The sequence below is a fragment of the Spodoptera frugiperda genome, chromosome 11, assembly GCF_023101765.2.
Source record: "Spodoptera frugiperda isolate SF20-4 chromosome 11, AGI-APGP_CSIRO_Sfru_2.0, whole genome shotgun sequence".
Taxonomy (NCBI): Eukaryota; Metazoa; Arthropoda; class Insecta; order Lepidoptera; family Noctuidae; genus Spodoptera; species Spodoptera frugiperda.
The window spans coordinates 1,597,930-1,622,768 of record NC_064222.1 but is presented as its reverse complement, the minus strand read 5'-3'; the positions used below and the strand labels follow the sequence as shown (position 1 = coordinate 1,622,768).

Genomic DNA, 24,839 nt, shown 5'->3' with positions numbered 1-24,839 from the left:
TTCCGAAATACTGAGATGACTGAAACGTTCATGATGACAATATTATGTCAACCCTGACAACTAGGGCTGGCGATCTGAGATCTTCTTCCCGCGAACCAAAAAGGTTGATACCTATTTTAAATCGGTTCACATTATTATTGAATCGGTAATGTAAATTAGATTAGGAATGATATTTCTATGTATTTCACTGTAAAGAAATGCATTGAATAGTAGCCAATTAAAATACAACATGTGTGTTTTATCTATTAATTTAATCAAATACGTATTTTAGAAATAAACGTCGAATTTGACTACAGGCTCTTATTAGCCCTGAAAAAGTTAACAACTTAGCCTTAGTTTACAAGTAACTAATGTAGTTACAAATAATATTTGATTTTTACAGTGTCCTTTTAACTATTATGAAATACATCGAACCAAGAACGATAAATCGTATTTTCTTTAAATCGGTTTCTTTCGGAGCGAGTCCCACATCCTCAATGACAATTCCTATGTACAGAGAGAGAGGGAGACATCCAAAGAGAGTAGCCAACAGACGATGACAACATTTCCATCTCTCTCACATAATACACTCAAGCAACGCGTGCGACTGGGAAACAAGATTTTATCGTATTTAATATGAAATTAGGGATCTGTGAGTGCGCAACCGTTTTCCAATTTATGTAATGACAATTCTCGTTTCTTATGGATTCCTAGTACTTTTGCATGTTAACTAAACTAAGCTGCTGAGTTTTTTGTGAAATTTTGTCTATCTATCTGTAAATTTCTGTCGATAATTTAATTAAAATGAAGAACGGAACCCCCTGTGAGTTTATTTGTACTAGGAGACACATAATTTGCTTAGAATTGATGTTTAGGGTTCAAATATTACGAAATGAAATCCTTTTTTGTAGCGTCTTCAATTATTGTAATAACAATTCTCGTTTTTTATGGGTTCCTAGTATTTTTACATGTTTTTCTCATTAAGACTAAGCTAATTTGCTGAGTTTTTTTTTTTAATTCTGTCAATCTCTCTAAACGCCTCCAAGTAAAAACGTTTATTAAAAAATTATTTAAGAACGGAACCCACTGGGAGTTTTTTGTACTAGGACACACATAACTTGCATAGAATTGATATTTAGGGTTCAGTTGAACACAATATTATGATATGAAACCCTTTTTCGTAACGTCTTCAATGTATGTAATAACAATTCTCGTTTCTTATGGGTTCCTGGTACTTTTGCATGTTTTTCTCATTAAGACTAGGTAAAGTAGGTAACGGCGCATTCCAATAAACTACGGATCGGTAGATGTGCCTACGAGCCGTAGAATTTTGACACATTTTGTATGGAGCTTATGTCAAAATTCTACGGCTCGTAAGCAAATTTACCGATCGGTAGTTTATTTGAATGCGCCGTAAGAGTAGGAGGTACCCACAACAGAGAGATAGGAGACAGAGATTGACAGAAGTTCACGAAAAGCTCAGCAAGTTAGTTTAGTCTTAATGAGAAAAACATGCAAAGGTAGATTACTTCACTCATTTGTTTGAGACTATCTTATCCAAGTAAAACAAAAAAAAATGGTATCTCTTTGTATCACGTAAGACCAGATATTCTTTGTTTTTTATGAAAACCTTTCTTCTTAAAACAATTTTTACGAAGAAAAAAATGTTACGAAAAATAAATATCCGGAACCCTTTTTTCATTTATTCGAAGAAATACCAGGAGTAAGGATTTTGATTTTATTTAAGTACATTGAGTGCACTTGCACTGACACCGATCAGCTGATTTCTTGCAAGTGATGTAATGATTTCATTTCCAAATGTAGGATTTCATGTATCTTATGTATTGGAAAAATTCATATCTTTGTTTCATGCAAACATGAGTTTAAAAAACCCTTCCCGTATAGTTTGTTATGTTATCTAGAAACCGTGCACTTGATGTGTATACCCCCTTTTTGTTACACGTTGTATACATGTGGTATTTAGTTCACTTAAGAAGATTTGGGGATGATCAATAATTAGATAAAAAAATATTTTATTCAAACGGAATATTGCAGTAACTGTGATAAATGTGATAATAAATGCTGTTTGAATAAATTATATTGTTTTGTTTCACACAATGTTTTAAACAAAAGCAATGCTTTTGCAACATCCTGTCGTAAAATTAAGACCCGCTCATCGTCGATAATGAAATCGAGATTCGGTCACACCTGCAAACAGATTATAGCATTTGTTGATAAAACAGTATATTATGTATCTATCAATCGATGGATTCACGTGCGAAACACGTGCCACACGAGACTACGACTAAATTATCGATAAGATTAATTATTATGTTATCGTCTTACTCAATTAATGTTTTGACGAGGAACTCGACTTGTTTCAAACCATGCTAGAGGCTCATATTCATGAGCAGCATTCCGTGACACAACCACCACAAACTCAACGCCTTTTATCCCCAAATAGAGGCTATTAATGTATTGTTTTTTTTTACAAATATATAATTTTACATACACATGATACTCAGACCCGAAACATCAATTTGTGGATCACACAAAGAGTTACTCCGTGCGGGACTCGCACCCGCTACACGTTTCACGACTGCTAGTTGCCCAGCCACCGCGCCATCCGTGCAGTTATTTAAACTAGTGGTCGCCTAGTGGTCGAAATTCGACCATATACGATTTAGTTTACAATACCTCTTAACATACGTTCAAGAATTATTTTTATTTAACGAATTGCTATTAGTTTTGTAAAATTCAAATTAATATATTCCGGCGCATCATGAACAGGAAAACTCTATTCATATGAGACGTGAGAATATCATCGCAATGTCTGTCGATTTTAACGTTTTGTCAAATACGATCAGATACTATGCATGGTAGTGTGTGTAATGTTTTATTTATTAATTTAATGTACTTTATAAGCATTATTTTTGAAAAATATTAGCGTTCTGCACTTCTCCTACGCATAAACTATAAGTGTACCAAATTTTATGCTCCTACGTCCGCGCAATTTTCGTAAAAAGGGGTCCAAAGTTTTTGCATCACGTATTAATATATAGATTAGATTATGCTTTGGATATTCAATTATAAAATAGAAATAAATAAGTTTTAAAATGTTTCGTACCTATTAACATTGAAATTATGTAAAAAAATGTATGGACACAAAAGAAACCTGATTCATCAACTTCGCCATTTGCCAGGCTTTAAAGTTTACCAGGCGCGCAGGCTCCTTCTCGCCTCGCCCAAGGCAAGAGAAGCCAGTGAATGATTTTCCCCAATAAAAAAAAAGCTTCTGTCTATCTACTACTACCGACTTTGCGTATAGGTACCTACTTGTATAGATATTAATCTGTGATGTGATGAATGGTGACGTTGAGTAAAGTACTGCATCAGTCCAAACTCCAATATTTTTGCTGACTAACGATAAATGTTGCAAATCATTTTTGTATATTTATAAACTGGAACGTTATCTGGTTTCTAAGGATAATTAGTAACAAAACTGTTGTATGTTTATTTTAAGATTTCTTTGATAAACTTCTTTACTACGTAGTTGGTTGATTGGATCGCTGACGATTGACGAAAAAAGAGGTTCAGGTTCGATTTTTGTTCCATGGACATTTTAAATTAGTTAAGGGATTTTGACTAACTTGGGCTTTGGATCGAGCTTGACCTAATTGGGCGACTGAAAACCTCACTCGTCCAAAATAAAACACGAGTGTTGTTTCACATCGGTTTTCTGTGGGTTCTTCGAACAAGACCATGGACATTTTAAATTAGTTAAAGGATTTTGACTAACTTGGGCGTTGGATCGAGCTTGACTCACTCGTCCAAAATACAACACGAAGGTTTTCTGTGGGTTCGTGGTATAACTCCGGTTGTGCCGGCCCATTGGTACCGAAACACGACTGTACCACGTGAAAATGTACATATTAAAATGTTTAAACGTTTACCTACACAATACTTTGTGCGTCAAACTTTGCAATAGGTATTGTTGATAACTTCAAGTTATCTAAATACTGAAATAAACTAATTATCAAAATAAAATCTTGTATGATTAACGGAACCATTAACAGAAAGTGATTGTAATGCGTATAAGTCATTATAATATTATTATTACTTGTCTCAAAAATATAGCCTGTCTAGAGAAACTTTAATGATTCCATTACTTTCTGACTGAAAATAATGTTGAAATTCCAATTCCAAACATTTCTCAGTTCCGATTCATGGGTTTGCCAAAGAATGGCGCAGAGTTTGGACACGTTCGGATGACTTAACGGGTTACCGGGGCCCCGGCTCAAGGCAGGAGTAGGAACAGAGTGGTTTTTAGTCTGTAAGAGTCTGACACTCTAAGACGGGAGAAGTAATTGGACAATTTTCCCCCTCGAAAAAAAAGTTTTTTTTTCTTTACTATTGGATAGTGTCAGTTGTATTCTACTCTGTCGTTACTACTTGACTAAGTAGGTTCCTAATTAATCTAACCGACTGCTATTCACCCCATTTTCTGCCATACTTCTCGAGTTTGTACATGCCTAATTCACTCAACGCATTTTCGGTCTTCCATGACATCTCTTTCCAAGCCTAAGCTACTATTCATTAAAACCCTACTCCATATCCATCTTTAGCATAAACAAAACAAATGTAAAAATTTAAAACAAAAAGTGGTGTCAAAAAAATCAATCGGGCGCATAAACAAAGTGTCGAGATGTCGCGTGACTTTGGCTTAACATTCAGTGTTTCTTTGTACCTAATTGATGTGCGTGAACGGTAATCGTGTTGCAGATATATCAGAAGGATTACTTCGTTCAAAAGCCTGTTAATAAGTCAGCTAGCTTAGTATTATTTATTCCTTCAGATTTTTTCGAATTAGGAACATGCCGACGTAACGTAACGATGGTAAGCAATTGCCGCCGCCCATGCATGGACACTTGAAACACCAGATGCGTTACAAGTGCGTTGCCGGCTTTCTTGGGGTTACGAATTTAAGAGTTGTTTTACGTCGGTTTTCTATGAGGCTTTCATGCCTGCCTATTCGAATTGGTACACTTGCCACATTTTTTTTTTGAGGTTATTAAATCTTCCCGTGATTTCTCCCGCCTTGGGCAAGGCGAGAGCGTTGTGTCAGGCTCTTACTGAATCAGCGAGAGATATACGACTCACTCAGTCGAAATCTTTGAACATGTCTCATGCATATGGGATGTATTTCACACCATTTAAATCGCTTTCCATTTTCTTCGGCCTTGATACAATTGTCGTGGAACTTCTGTCCGTAAGTGTTTGTACCACAGATAAACATAGATATAAGCTAATGTGCGCTCTCAGGGTTCAGACAGACGGTCCAGGGCTACGCGCATGCGTGCGAGCTCCCTTCTACTGGACTCACCCTGACATGGTAGGGCGGCCATAATACTTGGGACACAAGGACAATGTCCCTATCAACAGGTTGGGAACTAATTATGGTAATAAAATTATTTCGTGAAAATATTTTATGTACATTAAATCTTTTATTAATGGAGTCACAGGCTGTTGGTTTATGTAAACTGTTTACATAAATACTTGATAATAGCTGATCACTTTGTGATGTTTTGCATTTTTGTAGACTAAATATTATGAATTGGTAGTTTTATCTCACTGTGTAAGTCAATACATAGGTACTTATTATTGAACTTATACAAATGTTCCACTGGTTATTTATGAAGATGGAAGATGATTTGTATTTCGGATACTTTTCAGGGTTTAGGGTAGCAGTTCGACAACGGTGTATGATAAAACTATCTTCTACTCTTTTTGATAATGAAATCAACGAACAGACGTATAATTTATGTCATCCATGGATAATAGCAATACCAGTGGAGTTACGAGTGCGTGTCGGCCTTTCGGGAGAATTATAACCTCTACCATGCTGCTAAACAAGCATTGCTTCATGCCACTGGTCCAACGTCGAGTTCGTTCACTGGCACTAAAGCAGATATTATATCATGTGAAAGAGTAAGTTTGTATTAGCAGTATAAACGTCAATATCCTTTAAAAAGTCATTTTATCAACATTATTAGAAAAAATATATACTTTTTTTATTTGTTATCAGATTAAATAAACATTATTAATACCTGAGTAATTTCTTCAAAACAAACACAACACATAAGAAAACTTCAACACACTACAAAATAAATAGGTCCCTATATATCCCGCAGCCTCTAACAACATGGTCGCCTTGAACATCCCACTCCACGGCGCGAGCTCAGTGCTCTGACGCGATCCAAGCAACTCCTACAAGCGGTGACAGAACAAAAACATTCAGCTTAAACAATAAACATATCTAATAACCAAATCATATCACTAACAAAACTTGTAACAAAAACGAACTATTTTATATCGATTTTTCCAACCAAGTGTTTCAAAAATGCGGACTCAGTGACGGAAAACAGTGTAGTGATATTGAAATATTATACCTCAAAACCATATGTGTCTTCTAAGTGAGTACCGTACATGTTTTAATGTTTTTTTGTTAACCAGTGCTACGTACGACATTGATCGTTATTTTTTGAGTAATAAGGTAATTTTTTCGAAGCTCATTTTCATTTAACAGAAACTCTATAATTTAATTAATGTAGATTGAATTATTGTCTAAACATTTTTGTGTATAAAAATATCAACAGTTGTAGTAAGGGGTAGAGAGTGGGCGTATACACGTGTGAGTTGATTCAATAGACACAATGCCCTACTCCGACCGAGTTTTATTCATTAGAGGCTTCATTTAGGGCGCCTACAATACGCAGTGCGTTGCCTTGTTGCTATGAATAATCTTACAGGCACTTTATTTGGGTTACGGATTTGTAATGACAAATGAAAGGCGAGATTTGGGGCTTCATTGTTTCTATTATTGAATTGGTTTGTTATTGAGGTCGTGTGGTTAGTTTAGTTTTATTGTTAGTGGTAACGAATGAAGGTTGTAACTTCAAAGCTGTGCCTGAAAACAGTTTTAAGCAAACATGATTCAATGCAAAAGGTTCCATTCCTTTCAATTATACTAAAAATCTAAACAAACAAAATTTATTTTCCATAATGTACGTTTTTAAGCACATTACTCTCGAATTACTACACAAAATTAAATTTTATATTATCCCTATCTATTGTTTCGATATTCTTTGAACGACATCAAAATAAAAAATCAAATCTTCAACGCAAAAATCAGGGAATAACACTCGAGCAAAAACTAGGACTTGAAATAAAACCTATTTAACCGACTCCAAAAAACAGGAGGTTCTCAATTTGACCTGTATGTATGTTTAGCTGAACCGATTAGTAGTATCAAACTTAGGGATATTACCTAAGTTTAAAAAATAGAGACGGTATCAAAACAGAAGGCGATTCCCCTTTTAAAAAAAAAGTGTTATTTACACTATTTTCCACTATAAATAATTCAAATGCAACAGTTGATGTCCCGCGAGACAACACGTCTGCCGCCCACGCACATTTTGTGAACCGCGAAGGTACTAGAGTCGTCAACCCGTTCAATGTACTGAACCTCCTTTGACCTTGAAATATTTACCCTTAAAATATATTTATACATTCTCTTTCGAGCTTAAAATCTTGTCAACCGCAATCCTTGTCTTATCTTGTCGTCATCATAATTATTTTCTCTTGTATCGTGGTGGCCTAGAGTTTTAAAACCGCTTCTCATGCACGAGAGTGCGGGTTCTTAGATATCACTGACAAACGGTGAAGGAAAACCATTGTAAGGAAACCTGGGTTTATTATTTGTAATTATACGTTTGAAATCGCCGTCCCGCATTGAGCAAGCATGATGAAAGTTGGGACTGATGACTGTTGATGAAGCGAAAGAGGTGTGTAAGAATCGCAGCAATTCTCATTTCATTGTCTCTGCCTACCCCCATGGGAGACAGGCGTGAGGAAATGTATGTATGGTGATTAATGCTCAAATCTTCACTGTGTGTGAAGAGGCCTTTGGTCAGTAGTAGCCACTTATATACTGTGGATGTATGTATGTAATAATTTTCTCTCAGAGAAATCGTGCCTAGGTGCCGTTTTTGTTTTATACTATAATAAGTACCTAAAGCACTTTATTTATGACCTTAATTTACTTAAGTTTCCAAGATCTATAGAAGACTTCAACAACAGTACCTAAGCCTACTCAGAAAACTGAATGTGAACTTACTTTGCTAATTAGTTTTACGTTCGCGGCTTTCCCCACGTGGTTAAAGAACTTAGCATGTTCAGTCCACTTTCCCACTTTCTAACCTGATATAAATTAAAAAAATTATAACATAAAGAATCTGTTGCGATGTGATAGAAAAACAAACACGCTTTCGCATTAAAATGGTCCTAACTGCAATACTATGTAAATTCACCTACAATACGTTGAAAAAACATCTTAAAATTTAAGGGGTTTTGGAAGGAAGATTGGGAAGGGGGATAATTGGGCCTCTGGTAACCTTACTTACACAATGCAAGCGTTGTATCACGTCAGTTTTCTGTGAGATCGTGGTATTATTCTAATGAACCGGCCCATTCGTGCTGAAGCATGGTTCTTCCACACTTTAATTTGTCTACTACTAGACCCAATGATCTCGACAATTCCCTAAGGGACCCATCACATTATCACAATACAAACTTAAACTGTTGTTTAACACCCGCAGGAAGACCAGTCGTGGTAACTAATGTGTAGCAGTGGAACCTTTACCATTCCATTAGGAGTGCACATTATCTGTAATTTTGCTTCCACAAAACAAACCATTACTGTTGCAACAGCTCGACCAAATTCAATTAAGATTAGTGGATACAGAACTAATTGCAAATGGAGTTTGGTTAATGAAATAGTAAAGGAACAACGGTGTACACTCGGCTTTGAATATCCAATATAAATTGACCGTTCAGTGTGTGGAAAGATCATACACAGCGGGGCCATGATAAACTGGATTATTATAGCTTGGTGGTAGACTGCACGGACCGCTCGCATTCTTAATTACAATGGAATTCAATCTCGTTTGCAAACTAAGGTAACTGAAGAAATAACTTTTTTTAATGGTATAAGCCGGTTAAGGAGCAAACGGATCATCTGATGGTAAGCAATCGCCGCCGCCTATGGACACCCGTAACACCAGACACGTGACAAGTGCATTGCCGGCAATTTGGGGGTTAGGATTTTAAGGGTTGTTGGGGAATCTGAGACTAGGAAGATTGGGAATTAATTGGCCCTCCGGTCACACAACGGAACACAACGCAAGCGTTGTTTCACGTTGGTCGAGCCGGCCCATTTGTGCCAAAGCATGGCTCTCCCACACTTTAAACTAACGAGGTTATTACCTTTTTAAAAGGTTTTTCAAGCTGAAATAAATGATTTTTCTTCCGCAATTACGAGTATGTTAGAAAAACGTGAAAACGAATTAGTCATCAAGATTAATATTTTGATTATTATTTGTTTGGCGGTTTAGGTTATGAATGAAGATATTTTTGACAATTTCCCAGTAATAGAACGAAGTTTTCAAATTAAAAGTACATTTAACCGACGAGCATGCATGTTGATGAAAGAGGTACGTAAGAATCGTAGCAATTGGCGTTCCATTGTCTCTGCCTAACCCCATGGGAGATAGGCGTGAGGTTATGTATGTATGTAGTACGAAGTTTGCACAAATAGGCAAGTCTTCTATTTGAATTGCAAACCAAATATCAAAACATAAACGAATAAAATCATACAATAAATCAAATAGACTACCATTTCGGCGAAACCGTTCCCGAAAAAAAATCCCGCAATATTTTCATAGGGACGGGAAAAATTATAATTCACGGAATCTCAGTTGCCGCAACACTACCTACCTAGATATAACACCGAACGTAAATAATTGAAAATGCTGTATTGATTGGCTGGTGCCCCATTTTCGAGCTATTTCGTTGTATATTTTAAGATTAACCCAATTTGTCGTGTCTACGAACGTGCTACGATTTTGCTACGAGACCTTTATGTGCTACGAATTTCGTAGCGGGGAAATAACTGCTTATTAAAGATTGAATAGTATGTTTATGTAAACGTATTTCACACCCGCCACAGATGTCAATCTCTGACGTAAGGTGTAACCCACTTTTCACTAAAATATTATGAGTGCCATATACCAGGCACAGTGTACTGATACTAATACTAAAGGCCTATTTCACACTATCGCTTTATCCCAGATAAAGATTTAAGAATGTAATTTGTATGAACTATCTGTCACATAAGTTTATCGGGTACTTATAATAATGAAGGTGGTAAAACAGGCGCTAAGAATTTTATTTATGTTTACACACACAAACAGCTTATTAGTGGCGACTGTTGACTAAAGGCCTCTTCTCACACAAAGGTTTGAGCATTAATCACCACGATTGCAGACTTCTAAATAAAAATTATGAGTCCAGGTTTTCTCACAATGTTTTCCTTCACCGTTTGTCAGTGGTGTCTAAATAATGTTAAAAAGTACATACATATGTAATGAATATTTGTTTATGTTAGAGTATAAAATACCTACTAGTTTTCAAAAAGTCTAAACCACGTCACATTGCACACGCAGTTTTGTTCCAAAGAAGTCTTTCAAGTTAAATCTTTAAGATTCATTATTCTACGACAAAATTCGTTTCCCAGCGCATCAGTTTGAATTCCACCTGTCTGAATGGCAGCAATCTATCGATTCGTCTTGGCGCACCTGTTCCCAAGTTCTACTTGAAGAGGTACTCAATGAGGACCAACTTTAGCAAGACATTAATTAATTACTAGGTTCTGTTGTATTCAAAATATTACTGATTGCACGGTTGGAACATTGCAAGCGACTGGCTACTGTTCATTACTGCTTCGTATAATCGTATATATAATTTAAGCTCAATTAAACATTGATAGAAAATCTTGAAATATAACTCTTGGCCAGTAGTTTAGTCCCACCTTAAAAAACCACGGCCTCGCAGAAAATTTCTCAAAAAATCTTAATAAGTATGTAGCGGTTGATAAACATCACACTATAACCCAGATACTAAAATATATGCCACAACAACAATCCACACAAAACACTTGATTTTATATTCCGACAAACAGTAAGTATCCAATTGTGTCCCAACTCCCAAGTTCGTTAAGCCCATTGTCCACTAAACCGAGACAATAACCGGGCCCCAATTACGCCTCGCCTCGGCCCGAGCCGTTAAAACTAAGTATTAGTGGTCACAAACCATGTACAATGAAAACACATGAAGTTATACAAAACCAGTTTATCATGGTCTCGCATTCTATGATCTCTCTGCACTGTCAACGGTCAGTTTATACTGGTTTGTGTAGTTGCAGATGTACCCGTGTGTACAATGGCTAGGGACCAATCAGGAGTGAGATATAAACCACGGAGCTTTTAGCTATAAAGAAAAATGTTCAACAGTAATGTTGTTTTATTGAATTATGTCGAGTATATTGTGTTGTTTAGTAGATACCAGCGGCTTTACTTAAAGGAAAAATTACATCATAACATTGGCACAGCGAGATGAGTACATTGACAATAACGGCTTGTAATACACATTTTCCGGGAAAAAATAATGAAATTATTTCCACGATGAATCTTACTGGTTTAAAAGGATTTCATCATAACAATCATTCAAAATCTAATAGCGGCTCTTTACGATTTAAGGGTGCTTTTCCAGCAGAGATGTGCTATACTACTTGCTATGGGTGCGTTTGGTATCCACTACCATCATATTCATTGGTACACAAGAGCAGTTAGCTTTCGTGAACGGTCTCAATAAAGATATCTTTTTATATGGAAAAATGCTTGGTATGAATGTTTGCTATGGCGCATCTTCATAGCACATCTTACTCGCACCGCTACATAGTTTCACAGCTTAGCTATTATATCTTCACAGTATGTTACATAGCACGTCTCTGGTGGAAAAGCACTTTAATGGCCCAACTATAATTATTTTCCTTTTTAGTGCTACGTACAGTACTATATATTTTTATACCAATTTCTTTATTTACTTTTGCTTGTAATAAGATAATTATATCATTACCAAATGGCTGAGCTAAAAGCTTTTATGACATTTAGACAAACAGAGAACTCGATATTTTATATGTAGGTATAAGTACCTACGTGGCAATTATATTATATCTAATGAAGATAACGATAACGGCTTTCTTTGAAGTAAATGTAGTAAATCCTATCATCCTATATGTCATCCTTATATATTATATTATATCATCATTACGCCAATTAAGGATATCAAGGATATGCTATCTTTGACGGTTTTTTGTGGGGAGCAAATTCAGCCATCAGTTTCTTCTCTAGCCTAGTGTTAGGCGAGAGAAAGTGTGAAACTCTTATTAACTAAAACCAACCCGTTCTTACTTCTGCTCTTTGAGCCGGAGCCTCAGTAACCCTCTAGGTGGTCCGGCCCTCACCAAGGGCTAGGAGAAGCACTAGATAATTTTCTTCTCTTATAAAAAAGGACTCTCTGAGCTACTTTAATCAAACGATACATTAATCTTCGCCTTCTAAAAGCAACAGGTACCAACACAATTACTAAGGTAAACGCTCCTATTACCACCAGTTTCAGCTGTCCTAGGATTCAATAAAAATAAACTTGTTAAAATGTTAGGAGAGATATTATATAGGTATTTATAATGAATCTAAACGAAGTATTGTTTGCAATTCAGTACTTAAATTCAATATTCAATAACACAACAGATACTAAAAAAATATTTCATCCAAAAGATTAGTTGATTCTACGAGTATTACCGACCCATAGAATGCGGCAAGATTCTAGTAACGGCTTCCTTTACGAGTAATCAAACGATACATTAATCTTCGTCTTCTGAAAGCAACAGGTACCAATAACAGCTATAGAGAAACATTTAGAAAACCAGAGAGTAATACATTTGAGCCACATTAGGGTCATTGCACACATAAACGTCACGGATACAGTACGTTGAAAACAATACAAAAAAGCTGTAAGCGCATTGCCAGCCCGCGGACGACGCGCTCACAGCCTTTTTGTATTGACGTTCCAAAATATATCATACAACATAAGATTTAATGTTCAAATTGAAATGACAAGTTTATGGGTTAAAGCGGTGCTGTTAAAACGTTCTAGTATGTTCCGTCTGTTATCGACCAATGTTTATTTACACACGAACCCTGACCTTTACATTTCACATCGGACGAGATATCTCTAAACTAAATTACAGCGACACTGAGCCTCTAATTCGTTATATATTTTTTTAGTACAAATGGTTCTTTTGTACTGAAAAGAGATTGGTTTTGGCTATGATCATTGAGTTTATTTTTGTATTTACCTATTATTATGAAAATAGTTGAGGGTTTTATCTAGAGCGTTATTCTTAGGTCGAATCAACTATCACCTGTACGCTTTTTCGAAATTTTCATTCACTGTATAATACTCCAGCTTTTTGGCATCTTTAGAAACAAAAATCGTTCCTTAAAAAACCATCCTTTGCGACTTACAAACTTTTGAGTGGGCAAAAATCATCCAATGACTTCTCCCGCCTTGGGCGAGGCTAGAAGTAGTGTCAGACTCTTACTGTTTAGTCAGTAAGAGTCAGACCCACCCCGTTCCTACTCCTGCTTTTAGAATCTTTTAGAATCGGAGCCCCGCTAAACCTGCTAGGTAATAGCCGGAAAAGGCATCAGCCCTACTGGGCCCCATCTGTGGTGGTCTGATGGTTAACACACCTACGTGTCTACAACATTAGATTAATAGATTCATGATTAATACCAGTAAAAGATTTGAAATGTGAGAAGATTTATGTAAAATCATAAAAACACTTTCTTGAATTTAAGATGTACGCAAACTTTACGTTCAGTCTGCAGCTGGGAACACAGAGTACTCAAAATTAATGTACTTCTCGTGTAAGCGTATTATTGAAATTAGATCGCCAATGTTTGATCAAACGTTTGTTGACACAAACCTAAGTAGACTGGACACTTTTTAGCACCAGACACATGAGTTTAAGTGTGTTACTCCACCAGAGATGCTATGCTACGTAACTATGGATACATTTGGCTTCCACCAATGATATTCTTTTAATACACACATCTTATCACTCACGGAAACGGACTCAGCTCAGATGTGTTTTTCATATGTAAAGATGTGTGCTATGAATGCGTGTTATGGATGTGTTCTATGGATGTGTACTATGGATGTGTGCGATCAATACATCGCATACTGGAGCTGCACATTTTCATAGCACACTTTCCTCGCATCGCTACATAACTTATATCTGTGAAAATGGTTACATAGTTTCACAGCTTAGTTATTACATCTTCTAGCATATCTACATATCACATCTCTGGTGGAAAAGCGCCCTCAATACTACCCTTACATTCACAACACATAAATAGCACAACACGTCCCATTTACAAACAACAAACGTACTTGTAAGTACATAATCTCAACGTCTGAAAGAAGGAAACACAGATGTTCTCTCGAACGATTCAAATCGATCGGTAAAGCAGCCCGTTTGCATAGGACTCTGAACACTCGAGTAAGCAGATTAGGGCCAGCATCGAGTGAGCGATCACTTTATCCCCTGAGCCACTAAAACTGTTTGCAATACCATTATACCATGTTCCTCTTATATTGAATGTTAGTAGTTAATTTTATACTCTATTAAGTGGGTGTTAGGGTAGAGTTTTTCGTTGTTAATTCGTTAATTTCTGGCCTATCTGGAAGTCATTGGTGGAGGCCTATGTTCAGCAATGGACGTCTTACGGCTGATATGATAATGATGATGAAGTTGTTAATTACAGCGAACAAAATATTTATAGTTACTGAATTAACTCACTTTATAAAATTATGAAATCAATCAATTTCATATGAAATTTTAGTAACCTACTAACCATTACATTATTTGTGTAAAAATACGTATTATTCAGCATAATATAATAAATATTTTACTAACACTTTCAGTTAAAAGTTTGAAATACATATAATAAAGGTTTGGCTGATAAAAAAAGTCTTACGGAATTAAGCCCACCTTGTGTACACATTATGTGCATGAAGAACTACATAAGTAAATGATCGATCTCTACTTTTGAATTAGTAATGTGAAGCAATATGGCTTTCGAACTAATAATGTGTTCTTACACAATTTCAACCAGTCAATAGAATTTCCCAAACAAACAATAAGAATAGGTTTAAGGTCACCCTTTCAACAAGTAAAACCAAACTCTCAAGTATTTAGGAAACTAATACCTAACAACTATGTACTAGGTACTTACCAAATCAATATAATTTTCTCACCGGCACTATTTCGCACAATCAACTAACACAATCACATATTTTATACATAGGTAGGTTATAAGTCCACTTTCAAATTAACATACATCACTAGATAGCAACAAAACAAAGTTGCTTTCCGCCGTTTGTATGTCTATATGCTTAGATCTTTAAAATTACGCAACCGATTTTGATGAAGTTTGATTTAATAGATAGAGTGATTGAATGAAGGTTTATATGTATAAATTAACGTGCGCGAAGCCGCGAGCGGAAAGCTAGTCACCTATATTTCAGAGATATCATCGGTAATTACGTATATAGATTATACATATGACAGTATCTATATTAACACGGAAATGTATAAAAAGTTCCCATACTAGCACTATACCGCTGATAACTGACGGGAAAATTCTAGAAAAAAAAAGTCTACTGGAACATGAATTTCTATACCTCCTAACTATAGGGTAACCAAATTCAATACGGTACTTTTTTTGTAATGTCAAAACGATAGTTTATTAGGAGACAGCAGACATGACAAACTGCATTATTTAATGAGTAAAACAAAACTGAACTTATTTCATAAAGTACAAAAATTAAGTACTGTAAACCAATTTACTGTATAACCAAATATATTTCGATTACACGGTTGGCGCGGTGGCTGGGCAACTGGCTGCTGTGCAACGTGTAGCGGGTTCGATTCCCGCACGGAGCAACTCTTTGTGTGATCCCCAAATTGTTGTTTCGGGTTTGGGTGTCATGTGTATGTGAACTTGTATGTTGGTAAACGCAACCACGACACAGGAGAAAATCCTAGTGTGGGGCAACGTTTAAAAAAAAACCGAGTACCATTAAACACAATTTTTATCGTATACAAAAATCAGCATTATTGGTTTTTCAACTTAGTAAACCTCGTCCATTTCCCCGTCTATGCGTTAGATTTCTCTAAAAATACATTTCCTGATTTACCAACACCCTTAAGTTCCAAGTTCCAAAACCACACCATTAAAATTCAATTGGTATCAGAACCGCCTCAACCGCCTGCTTCCTTCACCGCGTCACCCTCAATTTTTCGAGTAGGTGCTACGGGGGCGAACGGGCTCTTGTAAATCGCTCGAGATGTTTGGTGAAGTGTCAAAACATACGACATACTATACGTAGATATGTATAGATGAATGGGATCATCCCTCGGGTATTATGTAAACAATTTCGCCCGTTTATATTGAGCGGGTTATGTGTTTGTCAGGGGAGCCGCATAGGTGGTACTCATAACGTAATATGCTATTATAATCATGAACATTTCATGATATTTAGTCGTGTGTTGTTTGCTTCCACAAAAACTGCATTTTCCAAGATACACAAGATTATCGTGCAACCTTTTCGTTTGGGGATTACGGAACATTATTTCAATTTAATACTAGTGTTTCTTAATATGACCTAACTACATAATATAATAAAAAATAATGGATCAAGGGCCTAATACAGTGGGCTCCTTGTAACGTATTGTGAGGAGGTTTCTGTCTCTGGTAGCTTGGACCATGCTCCCGCTACTAGTCGGGATCAATTTTTATATTTTTAAACATTAATTCGAAATTAAATAAATTATAATACTCTCCGAATGCTAATAATGTTAAACATAAAGTACATTGCTATTTTCGGCAATACTTTAAACAATTGCTTCAAACACAACAGGGCCTAAAATAATTTATCTTTAAACTAACTTTGTTAAAGTTAGTTACACACGCAAATCATTCTCCAACCAATCTGTCTGATTGTGTTAAAAGAACAAAATGTAACTCCATCAATTATGCACAATTCGATGCATAATGTCATTCCACCAAGTTGTGGTCGGACCTCGTGGGAATTGTATTGATAAAATATTCACGAACAATGAAGGACAAGATATCTAAATTAAGGGAAAGTTTAGATTGCTTCTGAGACTACAGCGGGCTATAGAATCTTGAGGAATATTCAAGGATCCTGGGACGTTACTGGGTGAAGAGTTATTTTGATGAAATTATTGAGAAGGAATCAGTCAACTGAATGACATAAAAATATTAGCCTAAGGTATCTGTCATCCAAAAATTATATTTCGGAGGCCCAATTATTCCCCTTCCCATTCTTTCCAATCATCTATTCCCTAACAACCCTTAAATTCCTAACCCCCAAAAGGCCGTTAATGCACTTGTAATGTCTCTGGTGTTTCGGGTGTCAAAGGGCGTGTCGTTTACCGGCAAATTCCGCAAAAAAATTAAGGGCACAGGAAAATATCAGCAGAAGATCGAAAATTTCAAGTACTGAACTGGATATCTATCTGAAATACCTACATTGTTACTAAACAAGACGTGTTAGGTTTATGTCGTGTCTTTTAAATTGCCTCATATAATTTTTTCGACTTTCTGCTTTCTCTAACAAACTCCAATTTCAATGATTTTCTCTGATTTATTTCAGTGTATGAAACCGGATAGTATGCCCGCCGGTGTGTAGCCGGTGCGTTCGCATGGGCAGCCTACCGGACCTCACGGAGCGTTCGCGGCCGACTCCCGTACGTGCCGCCGTGCGAACCGTGTCCGACCCGCACCGGCACCGGACTATTATCACACCGGTAAGAAAAGATAAAACCAAAAACTTGAGATCTTTGTACACTATATTTGTAAACTAAAATTTGACCACTCAAGTCACATTTTCGTGCAGATTCCAGTGAGCACAATATACAAGAAAGAATGGCCTTGGAAGAAGCAGAAGACTCCAATCAGGGTGGCGGGGTCATGCATCGGACCTCGACGACGGGATTCAGCTGCGTCCTCAGTAGGAGCGGCTTCAGTCCGCAGGCTGCTTGCTCGACAACCACCGAAGCTGCCCAAACCCCTCGTCAATCGATTCACACTACTCTGCATCTCCAGCGGTCTCTGTGCCACTGCCTTACTGCCTTTCACAGCCTTCGCTGGCGCCGAGGCAGGAGCCATGCCTCTTTCAATTATGCACACAGCCGCAGCTGTAGTGGCTCCGTTCTCTCCTCTAATCCTCCAAAAGACTGGCACAAGATTAGTAATAGCGATATCCCACACTCTTGTATGTGTGTTGCTATCAGCTCACACAGTAGAAACACCACTTCCTGTGCTCCTTGCTTTATACGGACTCTGTGGAGTAACACTGTCACCACTATCCCTGGCACTATCAGCATCAGCAACTTCTCTAGCACAAGCGGCTGGCGATGAGGCCAGAAGAAAAGTTGCCCTCAGAAGAGCTTTAAGAGCACTCAGAGCAGCTCAAGACTTAGGTCTTGTGTGCGGCTCTCTACTGCTAGGATTTGCCCTATTGATATGGTCTGAAGAAATTTCTAAACCTTCCACTCCTGTTCCAACTAATATAACTGTGCCGAGGTGGCCTCCTCCTGAGGAATACTTCTTAGAAGATGATTATGAGGTAAGAACTTTTTAGATTTAAGCATGACTTCTTCACAAAACTACAATCTAACATAACCATTAAATGGGTTTCCAGGAACGAACATGTGGATCTGCCGGCTGTCCAGACATGCAGACCTTATCAGGCACAGTGTTGGACGCCTACGGCAGAATGCTGCTGGTCGCTATGTGGGCATTCCTAGCGTTGTTGTCTGTCGGGATGGGAGTGTACGGTGCACCGTCAGCACCTGCACCGCCCCCTGACGCCCGCTCCGTCTTTGTAGATCCTCGGGCAATTCTTGGAATGCCCATGGGACTATTCATAGGACTCCAACAGGGATTTATTTATACGTCGTATATTAAGGTACAATTTTGAATGTGTTTCATAATTTTATGAAGCTTGTTAATTAACCTACACAGAATTTTTGCCTGACTAGCAGGGATCAGACTCTAATCTTTCAATCTATACTAATATTATAAAGCTGAAGAGTTTGCTTGTTTGTTTGTTTGTTTGTTTGTTTGAACGCGCTAATCTCCGGAACTACTGGTCCGATTTGAATAATTCTTTTTGTTTTGGATAGTCCATTTATCGAGGAAGGTTATAGGCTATAAAACATCACGCTATGACCAATAAGAGCCGAGCAGAGCGGGTGAAACCGCGCGGAAGTAGCTAGTCAATGATAAAATTCAAGACGACATCTGTCTTTTTTAGTGGTACGGAGTATGCGTGGACGGATGGTGGTGTGCGTGGCGGTCGCTGTGCGGGACGGGGGTGCTCCAGGCGCTGGCAGCCGGGACTCTCTCCATGGCAGCAGCGCGAGGCAGGCGTGGCGCGCTGGCAGCTGGTGGCGGCGCCGCGCATGCGTCGTTAGTGCTCGCTCTACTCAGGTGGAGAGCTGCTAAGACCGACCTAGCACTGCCTGCCTTGGCTGCCGCGGCCTGGGGCGCGTGTGCTGCTCTTTGGGATGTACTGCAGGTATGTTTACAGTTATGTATTCGGATTCGCATGCAGAGTGTGATGCATGCGGACAAATAGCTGTTCCGACTTCTAAACTCGGACTAACAGTACAAACTCGGAACAGCTATTTGTATGATTCACAAATTGTTTTAATCAATTGTTTGCATTTGTGTCTATACGTGGACACACATCGAAAGAATTTTAGTTTGTTATTCTGTTATAAAGATGAAAGCCTATCAAAATCAATTATTTTTGGAAGTAATTTGGCAGCCTATGAATAATGCTAATTTGTACCAATTTCTTCCATTTTTCCAGGCTGGTATCTGCATCGGTGGTCCAGGCTGGCGCGGCGCGTGGTCCATTATCCTGGCGGCGCGCCACTCAGGGATGGCAATGGCGTGCATCGCACGACAGATGTTGTGTGTGCGCGCGCAGTTGGCCGGCTTGGCGACAGCCCTGCTGGCTGCACTGGTCACGCACACTATGCTGGAGCTTAGGTTGCGCAGGGGTAAGAAACGTTTAGTACTAAGAATATTACATAATCAGAATTATCGTCATTTTAGCTAGAAGATGCCACTGCTGAATATAGGCCTGTCTCAATGACATCCCAATAAGAGCTACTGTTAGACATTAGTGAATTTACCGCCGTGGATCGTTAGTGTGGCAAAAGATCTGTTGCTCAATAAACTATTTGTTAATAAACATTATATTTTTTACAACTAGCAGTACCCAGTAGGGCTGATGCCTGATCCGGAGCTGCGGACTACCTGGCGGGTTTACCGAGGCTCCGGCTCGAAAAGCAGGAGTAGGAACGGGGTGGTTTTTAGTCAGTCGCATTGAAACGTTCAAATCTAAACTCTCTGACAAATTACCTTTATTATTAAGGAATAAAAATACGAATAACTTGTGTAATGATTTTTTAAATATTTACCACACCGAGTTTAAATCTACCTTCACACCTAAAACCATACCAGCTCATGGCAATGCGCCTTTCAATCAATGGGCAACCACTGGCATCTATAAAAGTAGGAAACGCCTATATGAGCTTTATAACGAGAGGATATTTATAAACACTATTGAATTTAATGAATATGTAAAGAAGTATTCTAAATTGTTTAAAAAAGTTTGCTCTATTGCTAAATCACTATATTTGAGCTCTAAAATAAAAAAACAGTTCCAATGTAATTAAAGCGACCTGGAGTATTATTAATGGTGAAGCAGGAAGATCTAAAAGGAGAAGTAGTGAATATAATCTGGTAATTGATAATAATGTAATTAAATCAGATGCTGAAGTTGCAGCCGCATTTGAAAACTTCTTTTCGGACATTCCTGTTTCCACTACCAGGTCCTTGAATTCATCACCCACTGTCGCAGAATCTTTACTAAAAGAAAATGTTGTAGCTTGCCATTCAAGTTTCAATTTTGAACACATAGATTATACAGATATAATTAAAACGTTCCATACTTTGAATAAGAAAAAGACTGCTGACCTGTGGGGTAATTCTGTGTACATTACCAGCTCTGTAATAACTATTGTGGCACCTGTATTAGCTTTAATTTTTAATAACTGTATTGATCGTGGTGTGTTTCCTGATCTCATGAAGAATAGTAAAATAACTCCGTTATTTAAATCGGGTAGTACTTCTGACCCCACTAACTTTAGACCTATTTCAGTACTACCTACATTCAGTAAAATTTTTGAAAAAATTATTCTAAATCAGATGCAAAGATTTTTTAATAGAAATAAATTATTGCATGGTAACCAGTTTGGATTTACAAGGGGTCGTTCAACAACTGATGCCGGTGTTGAACTTCTTAATCAAGTATATGACGCGTGGGAGGACTCAGGGGACGCATTGGGTGTTTTTTGTGACTTATCCAAGGCGTTCGATTGTGTCCTTCATGAAACACTGATCAGGAAGCTATCCCATTATGGAGTGCGGGGCAACTCTCTGGACCTACTTATCTCTTACTTGAGTAATAGAATTCAGAGAGTTGAGATTAACGGGAAAATTTCTGCCGGGTCTGTTGTTAGGATGGGTGTTCCGCAGGGGTCAATTCTTGGTCCGTTTTTATTTCTTATTTATATTAATGACTTACCTTACCTTGTAACGGATAACCATGAGATAGTACTGTTTGCTGATGATACCTCTTTATTATTTTAACTCAAACGTGGACAATTAGTCAGTGATCATGTAAATAGTGCTCTCTCAAAAATAGTGCGCTGGTTTAGTGCCAATAACTTGCTACTTAATGAAACAAAAACTAAATGCATTAAATTCACAACACCAAATGTTAGGCATGTCAAAACCAGCGTGCTAATCAAGGGCGGGGAGTTGGACCCTGTAGATTCAGCTATCTTTTTAGGTATAACCCTAGACGCTAAGCTACAGTGGGCCCCACATATAGATAAGTTGTCGAAAAGGCTCAGCTCAGCAGCATATGCCGTTAAAAAAATTAGAAATTTAACTGATGTAAATACAGCGCGTCTAGTATACTTTAGTTATTTCCATAGTATCATGTCATATGGTATTCTCCTGTGGGGGAATGCTGCTGACATTCAGTCTGTCTTTGTGCTGCAGAAGCGAGCCATTCGATCAATTTATAATCTTAGTCCGAGGCATTCTCTCAGGGAACTATTTAAAGAAATTAATATAATGACTGTTGCCTCTCAATATATCTATGAAAATATAGTGTATGCTCATAAAAACATAAAGTTATTTAAAAAGTACAGTGATATACACAATATCAACACTAGAAATAAAAATAAATATGTTGTTCCAACTACTAGACTTAAGAAAATAAGCGGTTCGTTTAGATGTCAATGTATACGCTTTTACAATAAAGTTCCCAGCCATATTCAAAGTTTAAACCTAGGTAAATTTAAAAATGTTATTAAAGAAAAACTTTGTAGTAAAGCTTTTTATAAAATAAAAGACTACTTGGAGGATAGTCAGGCTTGGGAATGAACTGCTATAATGTCCACACAGGTCTTGCTGACATGTTTATAACATATAGTTACATTTTTTATACAATTTGACATTAACTTAATTTGACATTGTTTTATATATATTTTTTTCCTTTTATATTTTTATATTTCCTTTTAAAATTGTTAGTTTGAGGACCGTGTGAGACTTTTGCTAGTCATTTTATTTTTAGTAAATTATATTCTGACAGTTTGAGCATTTGTGTGGCCTACCCAAATGTTCTTTTGGTTGGTGTTGTTCGTCGGATCATTCAGCAACAGCCGTCAGCTGAGCTGATTGTAAACTGACACATGCGTGCTGCCATCTGAACAGGTCCGCTCATACTGTTGTGGTTCTTTCCTCAAAAGACCACTACAGAATCAACTTGCACGGTTCTCCGACATCTTTAATTGATTTTGTCTGGACTTTAAAAGAGACTATGACCTCTGAGTTTGTTTCGGCATTTCTTCTCAGAGTAGTCGGATAGGAAATGCCGGCCTCATCTAGTTATTTAAGAGATTGACGTGTAAAAGTGTTATTTTATAACCTATTTGCAAAATAAATATCATTTATCATTTATTATCATTTATCATTTATCAGTAAATGTCTGACACTTCCTCTCGCCTCGCCCAAGGCGGGAGAAGAGCGATGGCTTTCCGCCCTGAAAAAAAAAAGATTAAATTGATGAAGACATACATTAATACGTTTTCAATTTCTCAGGGGACACAAATCGCCCGAGATCCTAGCGAAGACCTACAGCGACGCAGCTGGCGGCGCTTGCACCGACCTCAGACGACGTCGAGGAGCCCGACGTCAGTGACGTCGCGTGCCACGTCATCAGTTAACGTTGCTGGCGTAACATGAACTGATAACTCTATCGTTTACCAGGCGTGAACAACGTTTGTTACATCGCTAGTGAAACGTGTTAAATTCAACGTCGATGGTGTAACGTGTAACGTCGCGTGCCACGTCATCAGTTAACGTCGCTGACGTAACATGAACTGATAACTCTATCGTTTACCAGGCGGGAACAACGTTCGTTACATCGCTAGTGAAACGTGTTAAATTGAACGTTGCTAGTGTGACGTGTAACGTCGCGTGCCACGTCATCAGTTAACGTCGCTGGCGAAATATGAACTGATAACTCTATCATTAACCAGGCGGGAACAACGTTTGTTACATCGCTAGTGAAACGTGTTAAATTCAACGTCGATGGTGTGATGTGTAACGTCGCGTGCCACGTCATCAGTTAACGTCGCTGGCGAAATATGAACTGATAACTCTATCATTAACCAGGCGGGAACAACGTTTGTTACATCGCTAGTGAAACGTGTTAAATTCAACGTCGATGGTGTAACGTGTTTTCGACGTTGCTGGGAGTTACGTTTGCAATATTTTTAACGACACTCGTGTAACGTATGGGTATGACATTTTTAAATTTGCTGGAGTAACGTGTACAACGTACTAGTTAACATAGCAGTATCCTTAGTACGAGTTTGCTTTACGTTTAAAGTAATCGAAACGAGAGCGCGTTCGGCACTCTGATTGGTTGGTTCGAGCCAGCCAACCGGAACGCCGATTGGGCTTTAAACGTAAAGCAAACTCGTACTAAGGGTACTGGTCTAATGTGTACAGCTGTTGTAACGGAGCTGGACTAACGTTACGTTTTCGACGTCAAGTCGCTGGTGTAACGAGTTGACAACGTTTTTAACGTCTCTGGAGTAACGTGTACAACATGTATGACATCACTGGAGTAACGTGTACATTTTCGACGTCAAGTCGCTATTGTAACGAATTTGCAACGTTTGTAACGTCGCTGGAGTAACGTGAACGTTTTCGACGTCAAGTCGCTGGTGTAACGAGTTGACACAACGTTTGTAACGTCGCTGGAGTAACGTGTACAACATGTTCGACGTCAAGTCGCTGGTGTAACGAGTTGACACAACGTTTGTAACGTCGCTGGAGTAACGTGTACAACGTTTTCGACGTCAAGTCGCTGGTGTAACGAGTTGACACAACGTTTGTAACGTCGCTGGAGTAACGTGTACAACGTTTTCGACGTCAAGTCGCTGATGTAACGAGTTGGTAACGTTTTCAACGCTGGTGACGATATGTTGTGACTATGGACGATGTTTATTGAAACTATTATAATAATATACTGTTAACTGACTTTGTCTACTTTCACAAGCACTACTGTTTAAATGAGTGAGAACTATTTACATTTCTACTTCTTGGAAAATATTTTTTCACTTTGCTGCTGGCGTGAGATACCGTTTG

General features: G+C 37.8%; 1 protein-coding gene across 2 annotated transcripts; it reads left to right on the top strand.

Moving 5' to 3' along the window:
- The first annotated feature begins 6,144 nt into the window (after positions 1-6,144).
- On the top strand, positions 6,145-24,204 carry LOC118275176 (uncharacterized). 2 transcript variants are annotated; one of them, XM_050697027.1, is made up of 7 exons: positions 6,145-6,532; positions 17,686-17,839; positions 17,929-18,660; positions 18,736-19,002; positions 19,351-19,614; positions 19,912-20,104; positions 23,283-24,204. In XM_050697027.1, exons 2-7 carry the CDS (start codon positions 17,735-17,737, stop codon positions 23,306-23,308), a joined length of 1,587 nt encoding a protein of 528 aa, XP_050552984.1. In that variant the 5' UTR covers positions 6,145-6,532; positions 17,686-17,734; the 3' UTR covers positions 23,309-24,204. The 2 variants fall into 2 exon arrangements, with proteins under 2 accessions (XP_050552984.1, XP_050552983.1); XM_050697026.1 differs by having other exon boundaries at positions 6,145-6,452; positions 23,283-24,202.
- Positions 24,205-24,839: the final 635 nt, after the last annotated feature.

What these genes read in the sequence shown, in the direction of transcription:
- LOC118275176 (XM_050697027.1), top strand. Translation starts at nt 17,735, where the DNA reads ATGGGCAGCCTACCGGACCTCACGGAGCGTTCGCGGCCGACTCCCGTA. An exon ending in TCTTAGAAGATGATTATGAG is followed by an intron (nt 18,661 to 18,735) that starts GTAAGAACTTTT and finishes ATGGGTTTCCAG; the next exon opens with GAACGAACATGTGGATCTGC. An exon ending in TTTATACGTCGTATATTAAG is followed by an intron (nt 19,003 to 19,350) that starts GTACAATTTTGA and finishes TGTCTTTTTTAG; the next exon opens with TGGTACGGAGTATGCGTGGA.